The sequence below is a fragment of the Macaca mulatta genome, chromosome 10 (assembly GCF_049350105.2).
Source record: "Macaca mulatta isolate MMU2019108-1 chromosome 10, T2T-MMU8v2.0, whole genome shotgun sequence".
In the NCBI taxonomy this organism is placed as follows: domain Eukaryota; kingdom Metazoa; phylum Chordata; class Mammalia; order Primates; family Cercopithecidae; genus Macaca; species Macaca mulatta.
Window position 1 is genome coordinate 2,883,180 of NC_133415.1, and position 26,427 is coordinate 2,909,606.

A 26,427-nucleotide genomic window follows, 5' to 3' on the forward strand; every position below is an offset into this window, starting at 1 on the left:
AAAACCATTCTCTGCACGGCTTTCTTGCACCATGCCCAGCATGACAGCAACATGGGAGACTGATGAGTTTCCACAGATGCCGGCAGCAAGATCAGCCCCAATCCAATCCTCCCGAGTGTGCAGTGGGAGTGACCCCCAGCTGGCCCCATCCACTGCCAGCCTGGCCCTCAGCAGGCACTGGCTCAGCCCTTGCTGGGAGGCCTGGGAGGCTGGGACTCCTGCGCCCAGCAAGGCTGCGATGAGCCAACTTGTGTCTGGAAGTCACCTCCATTTCCAGTCCTTTCACATTCTAACTTTTACAGTTGTCAGAGGCACAGCAGATGAGAATCCCATTACGGTGAGTGTGGGTTTTATTTAGATTCTGTGTCACACAAGAAATGATAGTAAATGATGATAAAGGAGTTGGTTATTTTTAACACCTTTTCATTTCCACCCCTCCCAGCAGCCATTCACAACTACCTGGCCTTGCAAACAGCGTCTACTGGAGGGTCAGGGAGAGGTAGGCTGAGGGACACCTTCCAGGTGGGGCCGGCACCGCAATGCCCCTGCACCCTGTCTGCCTGCACACCTCATCAGGGCCATAAAAACAATGCACCCAGGAAGTGGGCTAGGGAAGCCCCCGGGGCCCCTAGACAAAGCCCAGCACCCCTCCACACACAGTCTGAGACTCAGGAGAAATGAGCAGCCAGCTCCAAGCTCGGAGCCTGGGGGCCGGGGCCGCCCCACAACAAGACTGGGTGCAGGTGTGCGGGCACAGCCGGCCGTGAGCACTGAGAACAGAGCTGCCCAACTCCCTCCTCCTTCCACACACACCGCGTGCAATGAGTTCCTCCACCACCATTAGACACTCAGAATGGAGCCCGGTGCAGCCTCGAGCCCTCACCAAGAACGGCCTTGCTGCTCTGGAAAACCTCAAGGGCATCTACCAAGCCCTCGCCCAACCCATCATGGCCCACCCACAGCCCTGGCTCTACGCCTCCAGGACAGAATGGCTGTATGCATTCAGCACATATTTTTGATGGAGTCTTAGGGCCGGGAACTGTGCTGTGTCTCCTAAGAAGTTCTCTATCCATTTCTTAAAAAATAAACTGGTCCATCTAACAGACAGATGAACCCTCTGCATTGGCCGCTAATCTCGCAAAGACGACATCAATTAATGATGACTGCACAGAGCCACAACAATTAATACACCGTCAATTGCCTCCACGGAGTTGAGCACGCCCCTTGTTACGGGCCACACGGGTTTGCAGGAGCACGCCTCATTTCCGAAAGAGCCGGCTAACTAAATCAATGGAAGTTGAATCCCATTGACTCGATCAACAGTCTGCCCTCCCAGCAGCTGCTCAAAGACAGGCACGCCACAGTGGTTCCGAAAGCGCGTCTGGAATCCAGGCCCGGGTACGCTGTGTCGGGGCCGCTGGACGCAAAGTTCTCAATATTAACCTGCAAAAGAGGCTTTTGAACAGCACGTTCAAGCCATCGCATGCACTCCCCTGCCACCAAAAGGATTTACCGAGATAGAGTTGAACCTCAAATCCACATTTAAGGCAAAGAGGCACTGGGTTCTCCCTCCCATTCAGAAAGGATCAGGCTGAACGATTTCCCGGCTTTCTCATGTCCCTTTGGGTCCCAAAGCCCAGACACCTCTCTGCGCTGTGGCCTGCCCCGGGTGGCCCAGGCTCGCTGCACTCCTTCCTCTTTGAAGTATTTTCCTATTCTTCTGTTTACATTAAGCATCCACACCAAAGCCTGCTCATCTGTGCTGGAGTGCTGGAGTCCAAGTGACTCAAGACTTCCAGAAAAATATTGTAAAGTCTTTGGAAGAGGGAGGTGGAAAATATTTTTATACTTCTCGCTGTTTCCTTAACTCCGTATTTGGAGGCCAAACATGATGATGGAGATAAAGCACTGGCTTCCCTCTCACGTCTCCGTGACACATGTCGTCTGCGCCCTAAGGAAGTGTCCGGCTCTTCCATCAGCATCCTGGGACTCCCGCCCTCGTCCCCCACGTTAGCTACACTCCATGCAGACACAGAACATGCACATGCCTGAGGAAAGGATGGCTCTCCCCTCCCAGAGGAGAGTCAGCATGTCCTAAGGACGACAGGGCAAGATGAGCAGCTACCCAGGCCCCAGTGCCAGACCCCACACTGCAGCCCTGCTTTCTTCCCGGGCCTGTGGCTGCCCAGCCAGGCCTGGTGCGGTGGGCAGGACCTGTTCTCACAAAGCTCGGACGTATCGAGGCTACAATTATGGACCACAATTTGCCTCTCTCTCGGTTCACAGCCCTATTCATCTCCGCAAACACTGGAAGACAAAGTGGCCAGAGGGGGACGGATTAGCCATGGGGTGGCCTCTATCTCCACACAAAAGGAGAAGTGTGGAAAAATGGCTCCCTGGGTCCCCCATTCTTCACCCCTGAAAAAAACAGATTCATGGAAATGGCAATTTAAACAGCTCTTTCCCACTCGGGCCCAGACAACAAGTCACAATTGTCCACCCGCCTTCATTGCTCCCTCCCTCCTGCTGGACAGCGGCTGCTGGGAGGAGAGTGGCCCCAGGCCGAGCCTATCAGCCAGGAACCAGAGTGCGCCACCTCCCTCCCTGCGCCTCTCACTGCTGGTTCCCCAGGCCTCCCCTGGGGCTCCTGACGCCAAGGGGCCAAAAAGGCATCTCAGCAAGGACAGGGAGGCTGCCCAAGTCCTGACCTTCCAGACAGACAGGCAGCAGGGCTCAACCCAGGGTGGTGAAGGCCACCGCTTCGGGACAGGGAGACAGGACTTCAGGAGGCCTGGAGGGCTGCACAAACACTCGGACCCTGCAATCGCTCTTCCAAAGGCACCGGTACCCTCAGCGTACAGCTGACCCCATCTGCATCTATGACTGCACCGTCTTCCACAACACCGACACACGAGTGTCTGCTTCAAGGTAAACACAGAGGTCTCTGTGAATGGCTAAATCCACAAAAAGTACTCCACTCAGCGAACACCACCAGTATTTAATCCTGGGTCTGCTCCACACCTGGACCTTCCCATCTGAGAGGCAGAAACTCCTTCTTCTTAGCCAAAACACAGAGTTCTTTAGACCTGGAGCCTCAGGGGGAGAGGAGACACCTGGGAGGCACCTGCACTGGGTCAGTGCTGAAGGACGAGGCAGAAAGGAAGCCCTCGTCACAGGCCAGCCACATGGCCAGGAGCTCCCCCCTGTTACTAACTCACAGCTTAAAAGTCCGTGGAACTTTGCTTCGTCACAGAGTATCAGGACACAGCTGGGCACTTAGAGAAACACTGAAATTTTCACATGCACCCCCTTTCTGCAAGCCAATCCCCCAGAAACTTCAAGATCAGCCAGAGAGGCAGAGAACTTGCAGCAGGAACACAAACAGGCCCCGCAGAGCAGGGACCCCTTTGCCAGGTGCCTGGAACGCACCAGGGGTGGCTCCCACTGTCCTGGCAGGGGACACCAGCGGAGGACACCCCTCGCGGGCTTGCCTGGACCCAATGACTCCTCAGCAGGAACAATGGCCTCCCTGGCCCCAAGGGCCACTGCCCTAGGCCAGAACCACCCACTCCTGAAGTGGGTCAGTAAGGCAGCAGGAAGAAGTTGGGCCTCCCACCTCGGGAAGGGTCCCCGCAAGCCCGGGCTGGCAGGCCAAGGCCCGCAGCAGAGTCCTGGGGTAGCCTTCTCTCCCTTCAGACCTGGTCCTCCTCTGTACTTGGTGCCCACATCCAAAAGCAAGGGAGGGAAGCGGACACCAGGCCCGTGGAGGTCACAGGGTCTGGGGTCAGGCTCCTGCACCTACCTACTTCCCCAAGCTTCCAGGAGCTTATTAATTAGTCAGGGAAGCAGCTGAATGTTGCAAGCCCTTCCTTTGCAGGAGCCCAGAGCTAATGAGAACCCAGCGCGTTACCGGCCACACAGGAGCCCTCCGGTGCTCAGCCTTCCCAGCGGACCAAGGGGAGCACCAGGCGGAGCTGGCTCAGCCTGTGGCCCAGTACCCATGAGCAGGGGTGCCCCGGGGGAGGCCAATGACTTAGTTGCCCCCAGTCTGCTATGACAGGTCAGGCTGATCCCGCTGTGCACCAGGAGCCCTGCAAAAGGAGTCTGGCCCCGAAACCAGGAAGTTTCCAGGAGTGCATCTGGGGTGCCTGGAGCCCACAGACCTCCCATCAGAGGAGGTGTGGCCCTGCCCCCAAACCCCCAGTAAGATGCTTCCCAGTCCAAAGGGCCTCTCTAGCTACCAGGGTCCAACAGTTACCCTGGGCGCCTCCATAGTCCCAGACTGCCCTGCAGTCTAGCAGAGACCAAGAGGGCAGGGGCAGAACTTGGTGCGGGGACCTGCGCACCCGGGTGACCAAGCCCCTGCTTCCCGAGCCTATGGGTCGCTGGAAGGCGGCTTGGGCCCTGGGAAACGGGTGCGCAGGCCGGTTTCCCCGACGCCCGCGGGTCCCAGTCCGGTGTCCACCCTGGCGGGTCCCAGCTCCGCTCCCGCCCCAGCCCGGCCGGCCAACGTGGAGCGCTGGTGCCATCTACCGAGGGCCCGCGACGTGCGGGCGGGCGCCGCTGCCACCGAGCGGTGTGGGGCAGGGGATGGGAACGGCAGCCTCGGCTTGGGTCGGGGATCCGGGTCGGCGCCAGAGGAACCGAGGACGCAGCGCGCCCGGATCCCGCGCCTTGCCGGTCAGCCCCGATGGGCGCGGGTCGGCGAGATCCGCGGGGGGCCGGACTCCTGTCAGGGTCGCGCCGCCGGCCGCTCCGGGCCCGCAGTGGCGCTCCACGAGCCTCGGGCGAGCGCGGCGGCAGCGGAACATGCTGGAAGCCGGGTCGGGCGCCGGGGCCGCCGCGAGCCTGGCAGAGCGCGGAGGACTGCGCCGGGGGACCGGTCCGAGCGCCCAGGGACAATTACCTTCTTTGAGGAACTGCGCGTGGATCACCAGGACGAGGAAGCAGCAGAGCGCGGCCCCTGCCAGTGCCCAGAGAGCCTTCAGGAGCTGCATCGCGGAGTCCCAACTCGGCCGACGCCCCCGAAGTCGCGCAGCTGAGGTCCAGGCGCCGCATCAGCGCCCCGCCGGGTGCAGCCTCCGCGGCCGCCCGCTCGCGCCCTCCATCCGCCGCCAACGCCGCGCTCCGCCGCGACTGGAGGCGCCACTCCGGGAGGCGATTTGTGTCTTTTTGGGCAGGGGGGAGGGGAGCGGGCGGGGGGGAGGGGGGCGCCGGGGAGGGGGCGGGCGGGGGCGGGGAGGTTAGCAGAAAGTCTCCGGCCGCGGCGGCCGCCGCTCCGACCACTCGGCCACCATCGCTGGCTGCGGGGCGCCGGGGGCCCGGGCGCGGGGGGGCGGCCGCCGCGGCCCCATGAATCAGCCCCGCCGCCGCCCCCGGAGCCGCACCGCCAGCAGGGCCCGGACGGCGGGCCGCGGATTGCGCAACGGCCGGGCGGCGCGGGGGGGTCCGGCGCGGCCCCGGCCCCCTCCTCCGCCTGTCGCCCCCCCACCGCCCGCTGCTCGGTGTCGCCTTCTTCCTCCTCCTCCTCTTCCTCCTCCTCCTCTTCTTCCTCCTCCTCCTCCGCCGCCGCCGCCGCCTCCGCCGCCCGCGCTCGCTCCGGCCCGGGGCTCAGGGGGCCGCCGCGCCGCCGCCGCCACCGCCGCCGCGGCGGGCCAGGCTCGGGGCCGGGGCTGCGCGCCGGGCGCGGGGCTGCCGCACCATCGCCGCCGCCGGGGCCCGCGCGGCCCGGCCGAGCCCGCGGCGATCGAACTTGCGCGGCCCGGGGCTGGCGGGCCGGTCCCCCCCGGACGGTGCCGGCCTCCGCGCTCCCAGCAGCCCGCGCCTCCGCCGCCGCGGCCGGGACGAGGTCCGGGCCCGCCGCGCCCCTGGGCTGCCTGCGCTGGGCCGCCGCTGCCCGTGCCGGTGCCGGTGGCTGCCGCGCCTACAGGTGGGGCCGGCGACGCTGCGCGCCTCGCCGCCCGCGGGACGCTGCTGCTCCGGCCTGGACGCGCGCGCCCGCCCGCTCGGCTCGGCGCCGGCTCCTCGGGGGAGGCGGCGGGAGGGGGAGCGCGGCGCAGTCGCTGCCAGCCCAGGTGGCCGGGCCCGCGCAGCCTCGGACTCTGGCCCGCGCCCGCCGCCGTCTGCGCTCCTCCCGGCCGCGGAGCCGCCGATGCGCACTGGGCCGCGAGGGACCCCGGGGACCCCGCCCTGCAGCGCCCCCGCCTGGCGCGCCGGCGGGTCAGGTGGGGCCGGCCCAGCCGAAAACTGCGGGTCGGGCTCCACCTAGGTGCGCAGGGGCCTCACTGCAGAGCCGGCCCTGCTGGCGCGGGAGAAAGGACGCGGGGCCTCGAGTTGCGCCCAGCCTCCCTGGCACCCAAGGCCCCGGGAGAGACAGGGAAACCCGGGCCCAGGTACCGCCCCAGCCGGGCCCGACCAGCGGCTGGGAGGGCTCGGAGGAGGCTGGTCCCGCGGCTTCTGAAAATGGCACATCTGCCTGGAAACACACACACACACACACACAGACACCCCCACCCACCCACCCACCTGCCCCTACTGTGTGCCGCCCTCCAATCAGCTGCCCTGCACACACACACACACACACACACACACACACACACACACACACACACCTGCCTCTACTGTGTGCCGCCCTTCAGCCAGCTGCCCTGCACCCAAGAGCATGGGCGCACAGTTAATGCCCTCTTTCCGTTCCGTTCCAGGGGAAACAAACGGACGCCTCCCTGCACTGCCTCCCTTTCCGCCTCTAGGAAGAACGGGTCTTTGTTTTGGGCCGCTTTTGCTCCCCAACCCCGCAAGGCAGAGCAGGGGGCACGGGTGTCCTCGTCAGGGGGTCGGACCAGAGCCCAGCACCAAGACCAGTGTGGTCGGCCTCAAGGTAGTTTTGCCCGAATTGAATTTGAAATTCAATTTCAAATGCCCAGGAAAGAGCAGCGGGCAAGAATCAGGGCTTAAGCTTCCTAGGACCCTGAACCTCTGTCCTGGCCTGTGCGGGGTGGGGGCAGTGCTGGTGCCTGCGGTGCATGTGGTTCACATGAAGGCTGTCTCCTCCTTGCACCAGTATTGATGTAGCAGGAAGGGAAAGAGGCCTGGTTCTGAAGGGCTCTTGGAGGTCAGATAGATCAAGCCCATCAGTATGCATCTAGGGAAACTGAGGCTTATAGAGGCATGGCAACTGGTCTCACATCAACCAGAAAGTCAAGGGCAGAGTCAGGACCAGCCCCCAAGCTTCATGCTGTCTGCCTGACGTGGCTCTGTGGTGCCCAGCACCTGGCCAGGGGAGAGCCCATCCACGAAGCAGTTCTTCACCTCTGGCTCATCACCCTCCACCTGCCCCCGAAAACATCCAGGAGAGACAAGAATGCCCCATCCGACTCCTCTCACCTAAAGGAGTGGCCCCAGCCTCACACCAGCCAAGCAACTAAGCAGCTCTGGATCTGCCCTGGGAGGGACTAGCCATTCTCTCTGCTCATGCAATCCGCTTCAAAACCCCATTTCCTATAAGCACCCCACTCTTTCCTGCTCTCCACCCCTAGACATTCTCTAGAAAAGCTCTAAGGCAGCAGTTCCTCAGGAACCCACCCTGCCTGGCTGGCAGAGCCTGACCTCCACCAAGGTCGTTGGCCTTCATCCCTCACCTGGCACAGGGCTCCCCAGTCAGAGGGCTCGGGGGGCTTCTGCGTGCGTATCACATGTGCTCACCCCTGGCCCCCAAAGGGACCTCAATCAGGAGAGAGAGCCTGCCCTTGACACGCACTGTGAGCCCAATCAGGTGCATATTATTTGAAATTCTGAAAATAGAAAGGTATGCTACATTCACCGGGGGAATCTTTAAGAACTACATTTGGAAGATCCTTCTGTAAAGAGAAGTAACGAGGACAAAGGGGGGGGGGGAGAAAGTTTATCAATAGAGGCATGGCCCACCAACTCACTTTCAACAGGAAGGACAGGAGGACCTCCGTGCCTAACGTTGGGGGACCACCATCACACTTCTGGGGGCACCAAGGCTTCCTCCTAGTAAACGCATGTGGCATTGCTTACACCTTTAAAAGCAATCACAGCTGCAAACTCAAGAACCTCGTGCAGGGCTTCCGAAGAGTGAGTTAACAGTGCAGACCAAAAAGGCCCTGGGTGCCATTGGCAAGTCAGCTCCAGATGGCAGTGTGAACACCTGAGCCAGATAAAACTAACACACATCTCAGGAGGAGACACCAAGGGTCTTACTGACATGGCAGGAAAGACCCTTTACAAATACTGAAACCATTACTGCGTTGGGAATCAAAACACTAAGCAAGCCAGAAAGGGTGAGGGGGTCCTGGGTCCAGTGTCTAGATAGGAGAAGAAACTGTGATGGGAACCAACAGAAGGATGCCCACATCCTCCCGAGAAGGTGGAACGAACCAGGGGCATGGCCAGGTGTCCAGGCAGGAGGGCACTTGGCCAAAGAGCTGCACTTCCACAGTGCCAGGTGGGTGTGTGTTGCCCCAAGCCCCTGCAAACTGCTGCTTTAAGGCTAGTGTAGCTCAGACCAGAGCCAGAGGAAAGCTGTCCACAGAGGGATTGCCTTCTGCCTGGGGACAGTCCCCACAGTGCCTGAGGTGTGGGACTTTGGATGGAGAAAGTGAGCATTTTCTTTAACGTATCTCTAACTGAAATTCAACACTGCCTTCAATTAGGCATGTAGGCAGTAAACACAATACTTTAGCCATAACTATGACTTTGTCACCAACAAAAATCACAGGTATTTTCATATCACATTACAGCTCTTGCAGATATCTCAATCTATTGCTTATTTTCACCATTACTTCAAATTATGGTCATCCCACTACTAGACTTTGTATGTAATGTTTTCCTAAAGAAAACACATTACTATATCAAAATAGGCTTTTTACCATTTGCTAACTGCATGTGGATATAATTGAACTTCTTCATCAGGTATTTTTAGTTTGTCCTGAGATGGGTAGCACAGGCTTCACCAGACTTCCAAACAGGCCTATGGCACACAAGAAAGCCGGGAACCTGCTTCTGGAGTGAAAAACTCAGGGTCCAAGAAAAAACCAGGGCAGAGCAGAGTTAAAGACTTTGGTCATTCATGAGAAGCAGGGTCAGCAGGTCCAAAGGTAGCACAATTCCTCCCAAGAGTGAAATGCACAAAAGCACCTGTCCCCAGGGTCAAGCCTGCCAGCACCAGCAAATGTGGGGATTCTATTTGCCCATCGGCTGCATGCCCACCTCCAAGGTGGCCCACCTGTCCACGCACCTTGCCAGTTCCAAGGGAATACAGTAAACTCTCGTGGTCAAGTAAGAAGCCTGTTGGGCTACACAGGGCAGAGGTGATTCACACTGACCAGTCACTACACACACCTCAACCTTATTCCTATACAGACAGGACCTAGCAGGCAGACATCACTAGGTGTTTGCAGAAAGCTAGAGGCATGAAAGAGAAGTCAGGCTCAGCTATGCATACTCTACACGTGAACCTTAGGGGACAGAAATAATTCAGGGAAAATAATCATAACCGTAATTGTGATTATTCTAAATAGCATCATTCTCAAAAAATTTGAAAGAACATAGTAGCAATAAGAGAAAACCAGACTCCTGGGGGAAAAAAAGGCAAAAAGCAAGAAAAAAACTGTTTGAAGTTAATGTGACTGGCTCATTTTAAGATCTAGGGTATACACTGAATGGTAAAATGGGAATGAATGAAGACTGGGCTGTGGAAAGGAAAGTCAAATATGTTTACAAGAGTGGAGAGCACACAGAAAGGTGAAAAATTATGGAAAATTTGAGACCTAGAAGGTATATCCTAGGCATCCAACTTTCATTTATTAGAAGTTCTAAAGGAGAATAAAAGGCAACAAAGAGGAGGAAATAGTCAAATAAATAACTACACATCTTCAGATTGTAGAGACTTATCATATTCTGATTAGATCTAATGGACAGACACCTAGAGCCGACCAATGCAAGAAAACCTTGCATAATTGTTTTTAAAAAAGCAAAACAAACAAACAAACAAACAAACAAAAAAACAGGCTAGGCACAGTGGCTCATGGCCTGTAATCCCAGCACTTTGGGAGGCCAAGGCAGACAGATCACGAGGTCAGGAGATTGTGACCATCCTGGCCAACATGGTGAAACCCTGTCTCTACTAAAAAGACAAAAATTATCTGGACGTGGTTGTGGGTGCCTGTAATCCCAGGTACTCCAGATGCTGAGGCAGGAGAATCTCTTGAACCCAGGAGGCAGAGGTTGCAGTGAGCCGAGATTGTGCCACTGCACTCCAGCCTGGCAACAGAGCGAGACTTTGTCTCAAAAAAAAACAAACAAACAAAAAAAAAAAACAAACAAACAAACAAAAAAAAAACCAAAGAAGAAAAAACAACAACAATAACAACAAAAAATGTTCTATGAGGAAAGAAATGAGTTGATACTCAATTTTGCTTTAGAAACCCTGGCTTCTTGAAGACAGTGGAGCACTGACTTCAGATTCTGATGGGAAAAGATAGAAGACCTAGAATTTTATACCCAGCTAAACAGCTAACAAAGCATACATACCATTTGAGGCAATTCAGAAGTTCAGTTTACTACTCCCATCCCTTATAGGAAAAGCTGATCTAGGTTATACTCCACCAGAGAAAGGAATCAAGGGACCGTACCTGAAGATATGGGATAAAGGAAAATGTAGCACATTTGACTCTCTAGAAGTAGAATGAACTGTGAAGAATAGGTATAAAGATACTTTAGGCCTTGGTACTTGAAAGAATCTCCAACTGGTAAAATCTTTACAATAGTATCTCTCTTTCTTCATGGTTCTAGTCAGAAATCTTCCTTCTGCTATAAACATGTATGGGATAGAATTATAAATGTCCTTTAATTCCATTCAAGTTTTAAAATCAACATGTACACAAATTAATCGTAGAAACCTAAATGTAAATTCTCAAATCTGACCATTAACTACGTAATAGAGGAATGAAAAATGGAAGGCAGTGTTTTAATGGAGAAAGTAAGTCCTCTGTTTTTTTCCTGTTCAAAATGGAAAGTGAGGAGGTCCTGACCAGAGGTGATGAATTAAGAAGTCACAGTTTGAGTGTGTGCTGCTGACATCATGCATGTTGAAAATAAAAACGTATAGTGATCAGGGCCAGGCTAGTTAAGAAAGCAGCTGTTAACCATTTTGTCCCTGGGGAAAGGCCTGGATGCCAGGACGGAGGAGGCATAATCCTGCTTTTCATTTGGAACTTTCCTTTGTCATTGCAATTTGTTTTTTACCATATGTGTCATGTATGTTCTGCAATTTGAGATACCCTAGTCTCATAAAAACAATGTAGATCAATTGTGTTACATTCATATAATGTAATGCTTTGCCCTGTTTGAGGAAAAGGAGGAAGTGGTATATACACATACAGGCAAAGATAAAGGCAGCCTCAGCTGTGTTTTCAGTAGGCATGGTCATACACACGCCCCTAACAATCGCAGGCCACGAGGCAGGGAGGAGGTTGTGATGTTGGCCTTGATCAACGGGCAGAATCCATCCAGTGTGGACAGGAAGGCGGGGCAGATGCAACGCAGTAGGGCCCTGCCAGGGCAGTGTGGGGGGCAGAGGAGTGAGGCTGAGCCAGAAAGAGGGGTGATCTCCATGTGAGCATGTCGGCCAGGAACAGCACAGCCTCAGGGAGGCCTCTGGCACTGTGGCTATGTGTGCAGGGACACCGGCAGCCAGGACATTGGGGTAAATCCAGCATGGCCCCTGAGGGCCCGAAGAAGTCCCCAGAGGGACTAGAGCATGGCAGGCCATAGTTCCTGCCTCTTTCTGGGCCTGGAAGACAGTGAGAGGGCACACCAGCCACATGCTGAGGTCAGGCCTGGAAAGCAGCCACAGGCCTCACCAGCACCCGGGACCCAAGCAAGGCCTGCGGGAGGCCACTCCTGGGGATACACGTGGGTCGGGTCAGCATGCACTTCCATGGCCACTTGACGAGCGCAGCCCCCGTGTCAGCCAGGATCAGCAATGCAATGCTGGCAGACCGGGCCCGTGGCAATGCAGAGCGGCTTCCATGGGCACCATGTGCACGACCAAGGTCGGGAGCGCTGAGGTTGCTCTGGGGAGGAGGGACCACGGTGCTCACAGGAATGCTACACACCCATGGGCCTTGATTGTAGTAGCCGCAGTTCCCATGTCCTTGGCAGCCTTCAAGTCCACTATCAGACCAGCCATCCCAGAGTTCACAAAACAGAAAGGTGCCCAGACCCCCAGAGACACCCCAAGTACACGGTTTATTGAATCGATGCCAAGCGCATGGTGAGAAGCAAAGGGTCATTTCAAATGTCAGGGCCGGGCCAGGTTTTGCAGTTTCCAGAAACTTCCATGACTGTACCCACCCCACACTCCTCTGGAGCTGAAGTCGGAGTATCCGTGGCCTGTGGCCCCGCATCCATTGTCCTCAAAGGTTGCCCTCTTCTGAGTAACTGCAGCCACCTGCAGTGCTTGGCACACCCCAGGCAGCTGTCCGCATCCCACAGAGGTCAAAACCAGGCACCAGAGAGGGGAGGCGGCAGTGTAGGAGCAGCCAGTGAGGACTCCTGTGACTCAGGCCCCCAGGCCCCAGTCTGCTTACAGCCCAGCCCTGTCCCTCCTTCAGAGCTGGCTGGGGGTTCAGAATGGATGGTGTCTGATGGCCCTGGCTGTGAGCACAAGAGGATGCTCTGCCCTTGTCTGCCCTTGTCCCCCACCCGGCCCTGCAGGCTGTGCTCACTACTGCTGGACACTGGAAGGAGATCTAAAGAAGGGCAATGGGGCTTCAGGGGGAGCCTGGGCTGGCAGTCAGGGGCAGCATGGGGCAAAAAGCAACGGGCTTTGTCGGGGAAGGACCACTGGTCACAGGTCCAGCCACCGGTGTGACCAGACCGCTGGCCAGTCATTAGTCTCCCCGTGCCCCGAGTCCTCACTGACGCCCACTGCAAGGATTACAGCAAGTGCGGGCAGAGAATACCACACATGGTTGGCCTCAAACAACGTTTTCTTTCCTCCTTTTCCTTCGGCATCCGTGGAAGAGGCCGTATCTTGTCCCCAAGGAGATCTCTGGGACACACTGTTGTGAGATTTCAGAGAGATGTCCCAGCCAGCCCTTGTCTGGAGTCACTCCCAGAAGAGAATCTTCATCTGAGCTCAAGATTTGATTCTGCACCAAGGGTAGATGCCCTGGCAGGGCTGGCTCTGACCTCTCCTCCGTGCTTCATACCCAGGCTGAGTTGCACATCCTGTCTCTGGAGCAGACGAGACGTGAGCAGAGCAGGTGATAGAAGAGAGAGAAAACCAGAAGAGGAAAGGCCACCAGTATCCGGAGGAAAAGAGAGAAGATGGAGGTGCAGGCCAGGGCAGGACAAAGGTGCTGCTTTCTCTTGCTACCAGCTGGGCCTCTGGATGGCTGAGGCCGAGTCCAGGCAGGTCCTGTGGGCTCCGTCACAAGGGTGAAGACAGACTTCCTGCTAGCCCAGGGTTTGGCTGTTTTACTTTCATTTCTTTTGTGACCTCCTCTGGCATACCCAGAAAATAGAGGCCGTGAACTTCTCACTGTCCCCTAGATGGGACTGAAGCTCCCCAGCTGGCACAGACGCTGCCCACGGTGGATCCACGATCTTCACTGGTCTCACCTCCCAGCTCTAGGACTGCAGGCCACTCCATTGTAGCCAAACCTCTGCCCATTCCCAGGCCTGCCCAGCAGGGCCTTGTATGGGCTGAGCCTCAGCCAGGGATGCCCTGCTTGACCATCATCCTGCGAGAACTCATTCCCCAGGCCACCCTGCAGACTGCGGTGTTACACCTGTTCCCACAGCCCCAGCCACCCCTGCCACAGCCCGGGGCACCCAGACAGCAAAGCTGCTCTTCGTTCCCAAGCTCACCCGGGGGAGTTTGGAGGATGTGTGACCAGCTGGTGAGTTCCGAGTGAATGCAGATAGGAGGAGGGAGCTGGGAGGGGACCTTTGGAGGAGCAGGCCTGTCCCCCCTCCCCTCAGGCCACCTGCCCACCCTGGCCAGCCCTGCCAGCCATGCCCGCCAATCCCCGCCCGCAGCAACCGCAGGGGCTCTTATCTCTAGACCCGCACCCACGATCACCCTGCTCTCCTTTTTGAAATTCTTATCTTTTCTCTGCACACATTAACTCACACTTTCGCTGGGCTTAATAGATCCCATTCACTCAAAGTGGGGATTGTCCTTTTAAAGCATTTCCTAATAAGGCTGGGAGGAAAGCACTCAGCCTGGGGAGGGCGCCTGCTACCCCCGGTCCTCGGAAACAGATGGGCACGCACGAGGGCCCTCCCAGCAGCCTTCCGGAGGCCAGGCGGGCAGCACGCAGGGGGATGCTCTCCCCAGGTGAGGGCTCAGCCTGCCCCTCAGGGAAGCAAACACATTTTTTGTGTGTGTTTTTGTTTAAAAACAATCATTTCCTATTCAACCATCCTAAGGAAAATGAAAGCAAATTCAAGATGCTCCCACCCGAAATCTGGAAGTTCTGTTCTTCAGAAAATACCCCAAAGCAGCACCTGCCCGTGTGGAGAAAGGCCCCTCCACAAGTGGATCAGCGAAACCTGCAAACAACACAAGTGCCCTTTGGCAGGGAAAGGGGATCCGGTGCGGCCAGTCCACAGGCAGCCGTCTGCGGAGCAAAGGAGAAAGGACACACCCAGCCCACTGACATCCCCAGGCGTAAATCATGAAGCCACAGTGGCAAGCAAACTACAGCAAGCTGCAGAACCACGTGGGCTGCATGGTCCCAGGCCTTTGAAAAATGCTTCTGAGGAGGACAGAGGCAAAAGCAGGACAGCATGATCAAGGGCTGGCTCCTCTATGGGCCACACCCTTTACACACCTCACCCCGTTTACTTCTCACAACCTTCTGAAGCAAAGATTCCACTCCTCCCCCACCACCAATGTATTGCTGAGGAAACTAAGGCTCAGGCAGCTCAGCAACCTGCCTACGGCAGCACAAGGAGAGGGTAGGCTAAAGCTCGGTGTACCTGGGAGGCCCCTGCTACCTCCCTGAAGAGGCCAAACATCCTCATAGGCCCCTTCATCTTTCCACTCACCCATTTGTCCATCTGTACGTCATCCATCCATCTGTCATTCACCCATCCACCATCCATTCCTCCATCAATCAATCATCCATCACCCATCTACCATTCATCATCCATCATCCATCCACCTACCATCCACCCATCCATCCATCCACCATCCATCCACCCATCACCATCCATTCTTCATCCACCTATCATCCATTCATCATCCATCCATCCATCATCTATCTATCCATATCCACCTATCATTCATCCATCATCCATCCATCCATCTCTCTATCATCAACCCATCATCTATCCATCATCCATCTAGCCACAATCCATCCATCATACATCCGTTTGTCCATTCATCCATCCATCCATCATCTATCCATATTCACCTATCATTCATCCATCATCCATCCATCCATCTATCATCAACTCATCATCTATCCATCATCCATCTAGCCACAATCCATCCATCATACATCTGTTTGTCCATCCATCCATCCATCCATCCATCCATCCATCCATCCATCCAGCTGCACATCTATTCATCATCTATCATCCATCTACTCATCTACCTATCATTCATCTATCTATCTATCTATCTATCTATCTATCTATCTATCTATCATCCATCCATCCATCCATCCATCCATCCATCCATCCATCCATCCATCCATTTGTCTACCCATCAGTTCATCCATCCATCCACCCATCCCTGGTTTTGGTGTAGGCAAGGAACAATCAGGAGAGAATAAAACCCAGACCTGCCATCTCAAGCCACTGCTCCAAGGCAATTCTAGTCCCACAAGGGGGACAAGATCCATGGCTGAAGCCAGCATGTGTGCTCCTGAGGGCTGAGCACAGGGCTGGGGTGGGTGCAAGGCCCTGGAAATCCTCTCAGCAGTGCCAGAGTGAGGCAGTGCTCTCACGTGGTAGGTGGACGTTCAGAATCTAAGACCTGAGAATAACAGTTTATCTGTGGATGCCTAAAAGCCTTCAATTGATGGGGGAAAACCTCAGATCCTGCCCAAGGCTGGCACCAGCCAGGCAGGTTGAGCTAAGCAGAGTTGAAGAGAGTTAGGTATTGGTGGACCTGGTGCACTGAATATTTATTTACACATTGCTGGGAACGGAGCATCACGCATTTGTGAAACTAAAACAGGAGCATCATCCCACAGCCACTTCTACGACTTTGCTGTCCATCAAGCCAGAGGGCCTGGATCTGGGACATCTATGTTCCCACTCCTCTACCCACAGCTAGGAGGGCCACTTCCCATCCCTTGCAGCCAGCGCCTGAGTGCCCCGCCTACTGTGCCTTCTCAGGGCTCACATCCCACCCAGCACTTGGCTGTGACAGTGGGGTCTTGCCTGTTCCCTAGGCCTGCCCCAAGCCAGAGCCCACATGCCCTCACATGGGCAGGGAGTCTGCTCCCGCCTGCCGTGACCATGTCCATTCTCCTCCAGGGAAGCTCCTCTTAGCCCCACCACGGCCAAGAGGCTCCCCAGCCACCATCTTACCATGGCCACGAGAAGGCAGAGTGCAGAGCAAAGACAGCAGGTGTGTGGCCGTGCATTTTCATTCCCCTCTAACCCCTCATGGATGGAGATGCCAGCTTACAACTCTCCCAGCCACAGCTTCTGCCCCTCATCTTCTTTGCAGGGCCACTGGGGGGATGTCTTAGGCTGTGTGTGGCACCGAAGGCACCCACTATGGGGCAGCCGTCCTGCTTCCATGCTGGTTATGGTGAACTGAGTCTCGCTAGAAAAGTTGATGGAACCCCCAGGACATTCCCTCAGTGGCTCCCAAGGACCAGTACACATGTGCCAGGCCTGGAAGCTTTCTCCAACGGCTGGAGCCCACTCTGCCCAATGGAGAAGGAGGCTGCAGTCCCTGGGGCCAGTGACTCCATGTGGAGTGGCCCTGAGCTAAGGCCTGCAGAGCTGGGCCCACGGATGCTCCAGCCCCTCACTCTCGGGAGAAGACCCTGAGCCCCAGCCCGTGGTGTGCACCTTTCTCAGAGCCCCCAGTGGGCTGACTGGCCACCCAGAAGGACAATGACCAGACCACATGTGACAGCAGAATTCCAGCTCACTGTCCCGCAGCTGCAAGCCCGGAAGCCAACCCACGGCCCCTGCAGTCATCAGGCCCAGAAGGTTAGCTCTCGGTCAGTAACCACCAGCTTCCCTCATTTTCTGTCCCTTCGTCCCAACTCAGGACCAACCAGAGAAAACCCAACGTGCCCTGATACCTCCTTAGGGAGCTGCTCTGGCTTGCCCAGGCCTAGGCCTCCCATCCGGGCAACGTGGAGCGTCCCTGTTCCACCACGAGCCTCCTGCTGTCCTCCTGCCGTGGGCGCCGAGTAACGGCCTTTGCTCATTCTCACTGGTCGTCTTCCTCCGTTTCCACAGTGGTCATGTGTCCAGCTGCCCACAGCGTGGCCAGGGGATGGGCCGCCTTTGTGGACTGCACTCCCCGCCTTTGCCACATCCTCACTTCCTGCACACACCATGTACACGCCAGGCCTCGGCTTAGGGTCTGCTTTTTGGGGACCCCACGCTGAGGAACCCCTTGCTGTACAATGCACTCTTTGTACGGAGAACAGCTGCTCCTTCCACAGCGTCGTCGGTTTCAGGAAGGACAAGGATGCCCGGCTCCAGGAAGCCCTGGGCCCAGTGAGGAGCCTGGTAGGACCTGGAGGAGGGCCGGGTCAGGCAGGCCAGTGAGGGAGTGGCCTTCACTTACAGTAGGGTGGAGTCGACACTGCCACCTGGCGTGGGTCCTCGGGGTCTTGACCTTTGTCAAGAAGCTGGTGTCCTCCCGGGAGCCCAAGATCCCGTTATCCTGCTCGGCTCACTGGTAGCAGAACGGGCACTGTGAGCATTGCTGCTCCGAGGGAGGAGGCCACATCCCTGTCTGTCGGGGTGCAGAGGAGTCCGAGAGGCGGAGGGCCCAGCAGCGCTGAGCTCCAGGACCCATGCCTGCACAGCAGCACCAAGAACCCCTGGTCGGATGGCAGGCGTAGATCCCCTCTGGCAGCCAGGCCCCTCTTCCCGTATAGAGACAAGAGGAGCCCCACACGCCACCCACCTCCAGATACTCATATATGCGGCCAACACCAGCCCCACCTGGGCCCAGAGGAGTTCAGGGCCCAGCTCCACACTGCCGGTGAGTGAGGCCAGACAGACCACTGGAAGCTGGGAGAAACCACCCCTTTGTCCCCACATAAGTGCCCATTGTGGTCCCTACTGGAGAAATACACAGGAGGAACCCCCAGGATGAGGCCCCTTGTCCGCAGGACTCTTGGAGGGGATGGGGGGCCACTTGTCCGCAGGGCTCTTGGGGGCCATGCAAAGACCTGGCCGAGTACCCGAGGAGGGGCGGCCGGCACTGTTTGCTAAATGTCAGAGAAATGGTGGAAGGTCAAGGGCCGAGGCTCTTGAAGGTCACTTGCGGCTATAGAGGAGCAAGCAGGCGGCTCGGTCCAGCCCAGCACTGGTATGGGAGATGCCAAGGCACCAGCCTGCAGCTCTGCCAGGGCCACTGGTACCATCACCCACCAGGGCCTCCGGTACCATCACCCGCACAGACGGGCATCCCAGGGCTGTGAGAGGAAAGAGGGCTCAGAACTGTCAAGTGGGGGCCCCGTGTGGTTTGGGTGAGTTTTTCAAAGTTCGCAAGTGCCCCCTCTCTCACTGTGGGGGTGGAATTGTCATGAGAAACGGTGTCAGGGGCCCAGGCCTGACCCGCCCTGACCCCACCATTAACCAGAGACTGGGCGTGGGCGCTTGGCTGTCCCATATGCCAGTCAATGATGGCTTAGGAGGGTGGAAGGCAGCTTTTCCTGGCAGTGTCAGTGGAGTCTCAAGGGCCTTGGAGGCTGTGACAGGGCCCCGGGGGTCCCCACAGGAACTAAATTCCTGCCCTCCCTCCCTGGTGGGGAGGTCTGGGCTTGGTGCTGATACGGGGCTGCCCCTGAGTCACAGGCCTTGTGAGGTCCACACTGTTGTTCAGTTACCTTCCTGTGCCCCCTTCCCATTTTCTAGAAAGGCTCTGGGTAAATGAGGCAGCTTAGGATAAGGAAGGCAGCAGAGACGGCTGCAAATCAGTGCTTACCCTGCACCAGGACCTAGTCCACACCACCGCCTACCAGTTTGTTCCTACGACGAATCCCTAAGAAAAGGAGCCTGAGGCAGAGAGCACTCAGGGAGCCTGAGGCAGGGCAGGGTGCCCAGCGGCCATGAGCCGAGCCATCGCCCACAGTCCCAGTCCCAGGACGGAAAGGACTCTGATCCCGCGTCACCGTGCAGAACGTGCGTGGCCCCGGACTGGCCCCCACACAGCCATGCTGAGCCTCGGGAACACAAACTTCTAAATAAGGTCAAAGCCCAGGTCAGTGACTCAGCGTCCGCTCCCAGCACCAGAAATGGTTGACTGATTTTTAGACACCTGGGGGGAGCATTGTTTGTGCCAGTGGCTCATGACCCACCGCGGGCATCGCCATTCTCCAGCAGGGGGCGGAGGGGGGAGCGGGGTGTCCAAGGCTTGAGGCGTTGCCAATCACAAAGCCAAGCATTCCAGCCCCGCCGACCCAGAGCCACCGTGAGGAGCGGATACAAACGGGGCGGCAAACGTTTCAAACCGTGGAGTGGTGTGGCCTCCACAGAGAGATCGGGCTCCAAACCTGTGGGTGATTTTTCATCCACGAAACGAGGCTGGAAACACAGGCCCTGCTGAGGACACCATGTGCCTTCCTCCCCAGAGGCCAGCAGCCCCAGCACACCTGGAACAGCCTCGTCACCTACGGTGCAGCCTGAGGAATTCACAGACCTGCAAAGGGGCTCCAGAAACGTTGTGACGAGGGCACTCGGCTATCCCTGGGGAAGGGAGAGGCTCTGGCTTCTGTCCTTGAAGCAGAAAGGACTTTCCTTGGGCTGGTGATAGAGGTACCAGCAAAGCGTCCCAGAGCCACAGAGCAGAGTGGGTCCGACATGTGGGATGTCATCAGCCATCAGCCCAGCTGCTCCCTGGGCCCCGAGGCCTGTGTGGCACATTCTGTCCTTATGATGGCACACACCTTCCCAGGGCGGGATGCATCACCTCCCATCCACAGTCCCCACCCACAACGCTCCCAGCTTGAAGAGCAGAGCCTGCCACAGCCAGACCCAGACAAACCCCAGTGTCACCCACACAGGGAACCCCTCCATTCCCAGGTCCAGAGGACAGCACAGGATGAGAACTGCTCAGACACAGGAGCCAAACAAAAGCCACTTTCAAGACAACTGTGAGGCCAGGTATGGTGGCTCACGCCTGTAATCCCTGCACTGTGGGAGGCTGAGAGGGATGGATTACCTGAGGTCAGGAATTCAACACCGGCCTGGCTAACATGGTAAAACTCTGTCTCCACTAAAAATGCAAAAAATTAGCCAGGCGTGGTGTCGAGCACCTGTAATCCCAGCTATTTGGGAGACTGAGGGAGGACAATTGCTTGAACCCAGGAGGCAGAGGTTGCAATGAGCCAAGATGGCACCACTGCACTCCAGTCTGGGCAACAAGAGTGAAACTCCATCTCAAAATTAAATAAAGAAAGAAATAAAAACAATAAAGACAACTGGTTTTCATGGCCCAGCGTGGGTCTCAGGACCCGGGCACCTTCTGCAGCATGAAAGCACCTCACGTTGGTTCACGTTGGGGGCACCTGCTGGCACTGCCCTTGCCTAGGCTGGCCCCAGGCCCTGATGATCTATCTGCACCCTCGGGGCTCCTGGCATCCCACATGTGGTCTCCAGTGAATGGAAACACTGAGAGGCCTGCTGGGGCCGTACTAATGCCGGGGCCACACCAATGCCAGGAGCCTGATGGCACCGGCCTGGGCGCATCACAGGGAGAGATGCCTAAGCCATGTCGCACCCCCGCCCAGAAACTGACCGGCTCCCGTGAGAGAAACGGCCCCCTGCTGAGAGCAGCAATGCTCCTCCCCTACAAGGACGTGGCTTTCCCATGGGACAGCACATGGAGGTCCCCAAATCCCACCCTGTGAAGGCATCGGTGGCCAGGGCAGCTGCCTGATGGAGGATGGCCAGCCTGTGCATAGAAAGAAGACCCTTGGCGGTCACTCCTGCCCAGACCCACACACCCACAGGTCTGGACCCCTGCCTTCCGGCCTCAGGTCCTCCTCTGCGAGGCTGAGATAGAAACGTGTCCACCACTGCCCTGTAAAGATTCAGCGTACGGTGACCGCATCTCTGGCGATGGTTGTAATGAGGATGATGACCCAGGCCTGTGGCGCTGCATCTGCATCCCTTCCTCCATCCCCGCCACCCTCCGCTTCTGGGTTTGGCCCCTCTGCTCCCCAAAGGCAGGCCCCGCCCCTCCTACCTGGCTCAGGCTGTGCCCTCATGCCACATGCCCCTTCCTGGCTTCCTTCCTCCTCCTCAAGGCTCAGCCAAACCCCACATTCCCTCTAGGTCTCCCTGGTTCTCCCACTTGCAAGGCTTGACTGCCCCAGAAAAGCCCTCTCGGTGACAGCTGCAGTGACAGGGAGAAGCTGTGGGGATGTGGAGACCGGGGGGAAGAGGCCCACCTTCCTCCATCAGCCATGTCGCCTCTCAGAGCAGAGCTCCAGGACGGCCAGGGTCAGAGGAGGGGTTGTGGGGCAGGGGACCCGGCAGTGTGGGTTGTCAGGTGACCCGGCTCATCTCACGGAGGGGCTCTACCTGGGACCTCGGTGCCTGCTCCCAAGAGCAAGGCCACCCTCAGACGAGAAAGAGCACAGAGCAGTGATGGCTGAGGGGCCAGAGTCAGAGCCATCCCTCCACCATGGGGCCCGCTTCCCATGCAGTCCCAGCCACCATGGGCCCCGAGATCTGCTGCGGGGCAGCCCAGTGGCCCAGCAGGAGCGTCCACCGCAGCCCAGTGGCCCAGCAGAGCATCCACCGCAGCCCAGTGGCCCAGCAGGAGCGTCCACCGCAGCCCAGTGGCCCAGCAGGAGCGTCCACCGCAGCCCAGTGGCCCAGCAGAGCATCCACCGCTGGGGTCAGCCCCGGCTGCCAACACAAAACGCCATGGCCCGGGTGCCTGTGGGCCTTGTTGACCTCAACAACAAGGTCGAGGGCAGCCCAATTGGGTTCCTGTTCCTGGTGTGGGCTCCCTCCTTGGGGCCCTCGGCACTGTGTCCCTTGGGTAGCAGTGAGAGGGAAGGGGGCGCCTCCCTCTCGCCTCTTTCCTAAGGGCCCGACCCCAGTATAAGGGCCCCTTTTTGACCTTGTCACCTCCAAATGCCATCACCCTGGGACTAGTCCATTTGAATGTGGGGGACACAGTTCAGGCCTGGCACCTGCTCATTGTGAATTTCCCACTGTGCACCTGTTCTCTCTCCCTGGCAGCTGGTGGAGATGATTGAAGCCCAGGAGGCGGACCTGCCCTTCGCCCAGGCACCTGGCACACGTGGGCACCCAGGGTGTCCTCCTGACCTGGTGAACCACCAGCCCTTGGTGGCACACACTCGCGTCACGCCCCTCCCTATCCTGGCCCTTGAACCTGACTGGACCCCCCTGGTCTACAGCCCCTGGACCACGTCTCCACATTCGAGTCTCCCAGTGGCCACACCTGGAAGATACCACGGAGGTGTTCCTGGTTCGCCAAATGAATATTCCACAGCAACAAAGAGACCTCTCCCCAGACCACCGCTCCTGAGGCCACGCTCACACGGGCGGCGAGAGAGAGACCATGGCAAACACCCACAGGAGCCCAACTCTCCTTAATCACTTCATTATTGGCTTTGAGGACACGTCCCTGGAAGGAATCTGCTGCTCGAAAATGCAGATATTATGAGCCCCAAGCCCCCAAGAGGTGCAACAGACATTAAAGAGCATTATGTCAGTTCCAGGGAGGGACACATTCAAAAACGAGGTTTAATTTGTCTATGTGTAAAATGCTAGACTTTAAGAAACACCTAGGGCCAACAGCAAATTAGTGTGTGCTGAGGAAAAGCAGACGATGATTTGCCGGCTCCCAGCAAATTGAACATAAGCTCCAGTTATAATGCAGCCACGGAGAGCGAAGACACAATAATGACTAGATTGGGATGTGGCGACGGTGGCACTGAATAAGAATGAATTGGCACAGGCCCGGCTCGCTATCCATCTGGGAGTCCCCATCACCTTCCCCGTTCCCTGGAGGGTGTGCTGATCTTGGTGAGGTGCAGAATCTAAAGGAAACAGGGGAGGGAAACAGACCACACCCTCCTCGGTCTGGGGCCTCCGCCTGAGCGGGCTCCGTGGCTCCATTCTGTCTCCACCTACTTGTCTCGTGGGAAAGGTCACACTTGCCCTGGCCTAGACATCTCCTCCAGCTGTGTCCTCACTGTGACCTCAAGGGACAGGGGTTCTGGGACCCATCTGCAGGGGACACTTCCTTCCAGTGGATTCTAGGGAAGCTGACCTTGGGGAGGGAGCTTTAGGCATGGCCAGAGCCCTCCCTGAACAATGATCGCCCATCACTGCCTGCTAAGGGCAGGTCATGAAGGGGTGCTGTGGGGGCTGGACCTCTGCCGAGAGTCTGGAGGTGCCCCCCTGCCTACCAGTGGCTGTGGTGCTCGGCGGCCTGTGGCCTGGCATCTTCAGGGAGCCTGAGCTGCCAGGTTTCAGTGGAGAGCCTAAAACGCCTGGGCGAGACCAGGCTCCCACTCAGTCTCCTGTAAGGAGCCGCTGTGCTCACCTCTGATCTCACCACCACCTGGGATTGGTGTCCTAGGGCGGCCAGAACAGAACGCCACAGGTGCATTCCCGTCAGCCCTGTCCTCAGCATCGCTCAGGGCAGAAACTCATGTCCTCCTCACAGCCCTGAAGGCTGGGAATCCAGCGTCAGGGTGTGGGTAGAGCTGCGTCCTTCCGGAGCCGCCCTCGTCAGCCTGTGGATGCTGTCTTCTCTCTGTGTCCTCACAGGGTGGCCCGTCTGTGCCTGTCCATGTCCTCATCTCTCCCTATAAGGACACCAGTTATACTGGATCAGGGCCCCGCCCTTCTGACCCCATTTAACCTCAATTACCTCTTTAAAGCCTCTGTCTCCGAGTATGGCCACATTCTGAGGAGCTGGGGTTAGGACGTCAACATACGGATTTTGGGGAGACACAATTCAGACCCTAGCACAGCTCTGATGCCGTTACTGCTGCTGGCCCTGAACCCCAGACCTGGGCACTCTGCCCGCTCCCTGTGGGCCTCCCAGTGGTGGGTGCCCCTGGTGACCACGCCAGGTCCGGCTGCAGCCCTCTTCTCCTTTGGGAGGGTTGACACTCATGAGTGCCATCTGCTTCTCCTCCCAGGACCAAGCAGGCGGGTCTGTGCCCCAGTGAGTGCATGAGGATGCCACTGTGGACAGCAGGGTGCCCGGGTCCGCATCCCCGGAGCCGGGCAGTGCCCACAAGGGAAGTGAGCATGGGGCCTCTGGGGCTGTGGAGGTTGGGCCCTGAGCAAGGCTGTGATCGGGTGGGACCCTGCCTAGGGAGGTGTCTCTGAGAACAGCCTCGAGGGGACTCCACATCCCTGTCTGCCTCACTCCCACTCGGGTCTGACTGCAGGAACCACCTGGCCTTGTCTGCTGCAGTCACTGCCCCATCACACCTGTGCGGTAAGTGCCTTGCAGACCAGAGGCCCCCGGGGACCCGAATCCCCTGCTGCCCCAGCGCCTCTTCGGGACACACCCCGCTTTCCTTTCACAAATCAAAGGTCTTCCAACATGGGCCTGCCAAGAAGCATCTCTTCCAGATGAATACAGATGGCAGAGGCTGATTTAAATAAATCTATTAATTATCTGCAGCTTAGCACGCGTGCGTATGCGTGTAAGTTGCAGCTCCTAAATCATGTAATTTCGGGAGCCTCTGCATCTACTACATTTAATTACTTCTCCCTGTGGTGCGCAGGACCGAGATGCAGCCACAACCTCACTGGGTCCCTGGAGCTTGGCGAACCCCAGAGGGACTGCTCTGATGGAGGGGCTGGCCACAGGGGGTCTGGGGATGCAGGGCCGGTGAGCACTTGCTCTGAGGGACCCACCTCTTCTCACAGTCCCCTGGGAGCCTCCCCAGGACAAATTCTTCTCCTCTGCCTGCGACACGCTCTGTGCCATTGGTCTCTGGTGACATTACCTCCCATCCGTGGTCCAGGAGCTTGGTGAGACCACCAATCCCTACTCTCCCCCTCCAGGAATGGGTTCAGTGTTTAGGGTCTTAGCCTGGTCCCTGGATCCCAGGGTCACAAAGGACTCTGCCCACAGGAGATGACACTCCCAGGGAAGGAGCAAGGGCAAGAAGAGGGCCCTGGCTGGGGCAGGGGAGCAGGCGGCAGGGCCTCCACTCCTCACAAGCACCACCCCAGGCCAGGCACATCCCCTCCCAGGTCTGTGGGCTTGAAGCAGCTATTCCTCGAGAGATGGCTCAGCAGCCTCCGGCCAGCGTCCACAGCGCCCCCATCCCCACACCCTCATCTTGCCTGATGCCCTCGGGTCAGTCTCCTGGGCCAGCTTCCTGGGCTCCTGTCTCAGGGGCTTGGACAAGGTCCCCTCTTCCCTGGGCCTTGCTGATGTCAGGGTCACCTGGCTGCAGGACGCCACAGACCACGGGGTGCCCATGGCATGGGGGGTGCACCCCAGGCCGCTTCCAGGAGCTTCCCAGTGTTTAGTGGGTTTGGGGAGTTTTTTGTTGTTTTTGCCTTGTCTCCCTCTCTCCCTCTTCCCATAAAGATCCGCACTTCTGAAAACACAGACAAGCTTGAACACCTATGTTGTGAGAGTGAGAGGCAGGAAAAGCCACAGGAATGAGCTGGGAGCTCGTGTCCTCCATCGGGGAGCAGCCGCCCACCCCAGAAACCCCTTTCAGGACACAGTCTGAACACCAGGGCTGAGCTCCACTTGCTCTGCTGGCGAGATGAGGGATTGCTCTGAGAGGGAAAGGGATGAGGGAGGAGAATGTCCAGGCGCCTGGGAAGCCGGCCATGCCGCTTAGAAAGAGCCCTGAGCCCACCGCCGGCCCCATGCCACTGGCCAGTATCCTTTCATTCCTTCATTCCTTCATCCATCCTCCCTCCCTTCACTCGGCATCCACGGAGCCCCTTGTGCCAGGCCCTGGGCTGGTTGCTAAGACACAGCAGTGGGTGGGGCAGGGACAGGTGTCCGGGACTGGGTGGCCCTGTAGTGGGAGTCGTCTGACCTCCTGCTGCCATGATAGCCGCTGGAACAGCCTTCTCTTACCTCTACCATCAGAGATCTCAGATCCCCGGGTGGAGGGGCTACCTTGCCACCCTGAGGCCCTGCCCAGAGACCCTGAGAACACAGCTTGGAGAGGCTTGTGGGACCCCCTCTCAGGACCACTATGG

At 57.6% G+C, this 26,427-nt stretch overlaps 1 protein-coding gene across 7 annotated transcripts in view; it reads right to left on the reverse strand.

Moving 5' to 3' along the window:
* Positions 1-26,427, reverse strand: part of TAFA5 (TAFA chemokine like family member 5) — a 311,243-nt gene that overhangs the window by 221,938 nt on the left and 62,878 nt on the right. For 2 of the 7 annotated variants that reach the window (XM_077949083.1, XM_028827579.2), the window contains exon 1: positions 4,907-5,305. The exons of 4 other annotated variants lie outside the window; for them this stretch is intronic. In XM_077949083.1, the coding sequence (XP_077805209.1) occupies positions 4,907-4,997 (91 nt within the window). In that variant the 5' untranslated portion in view covers positions 4,998-5,305. Of the gene's footprint in view, positions 1-4,906; positions 5,377-26,427 lie in introns of those variants that run through there. One more of the 7 variants, XM_028827581.2, reaches the window with a different exon arrangement.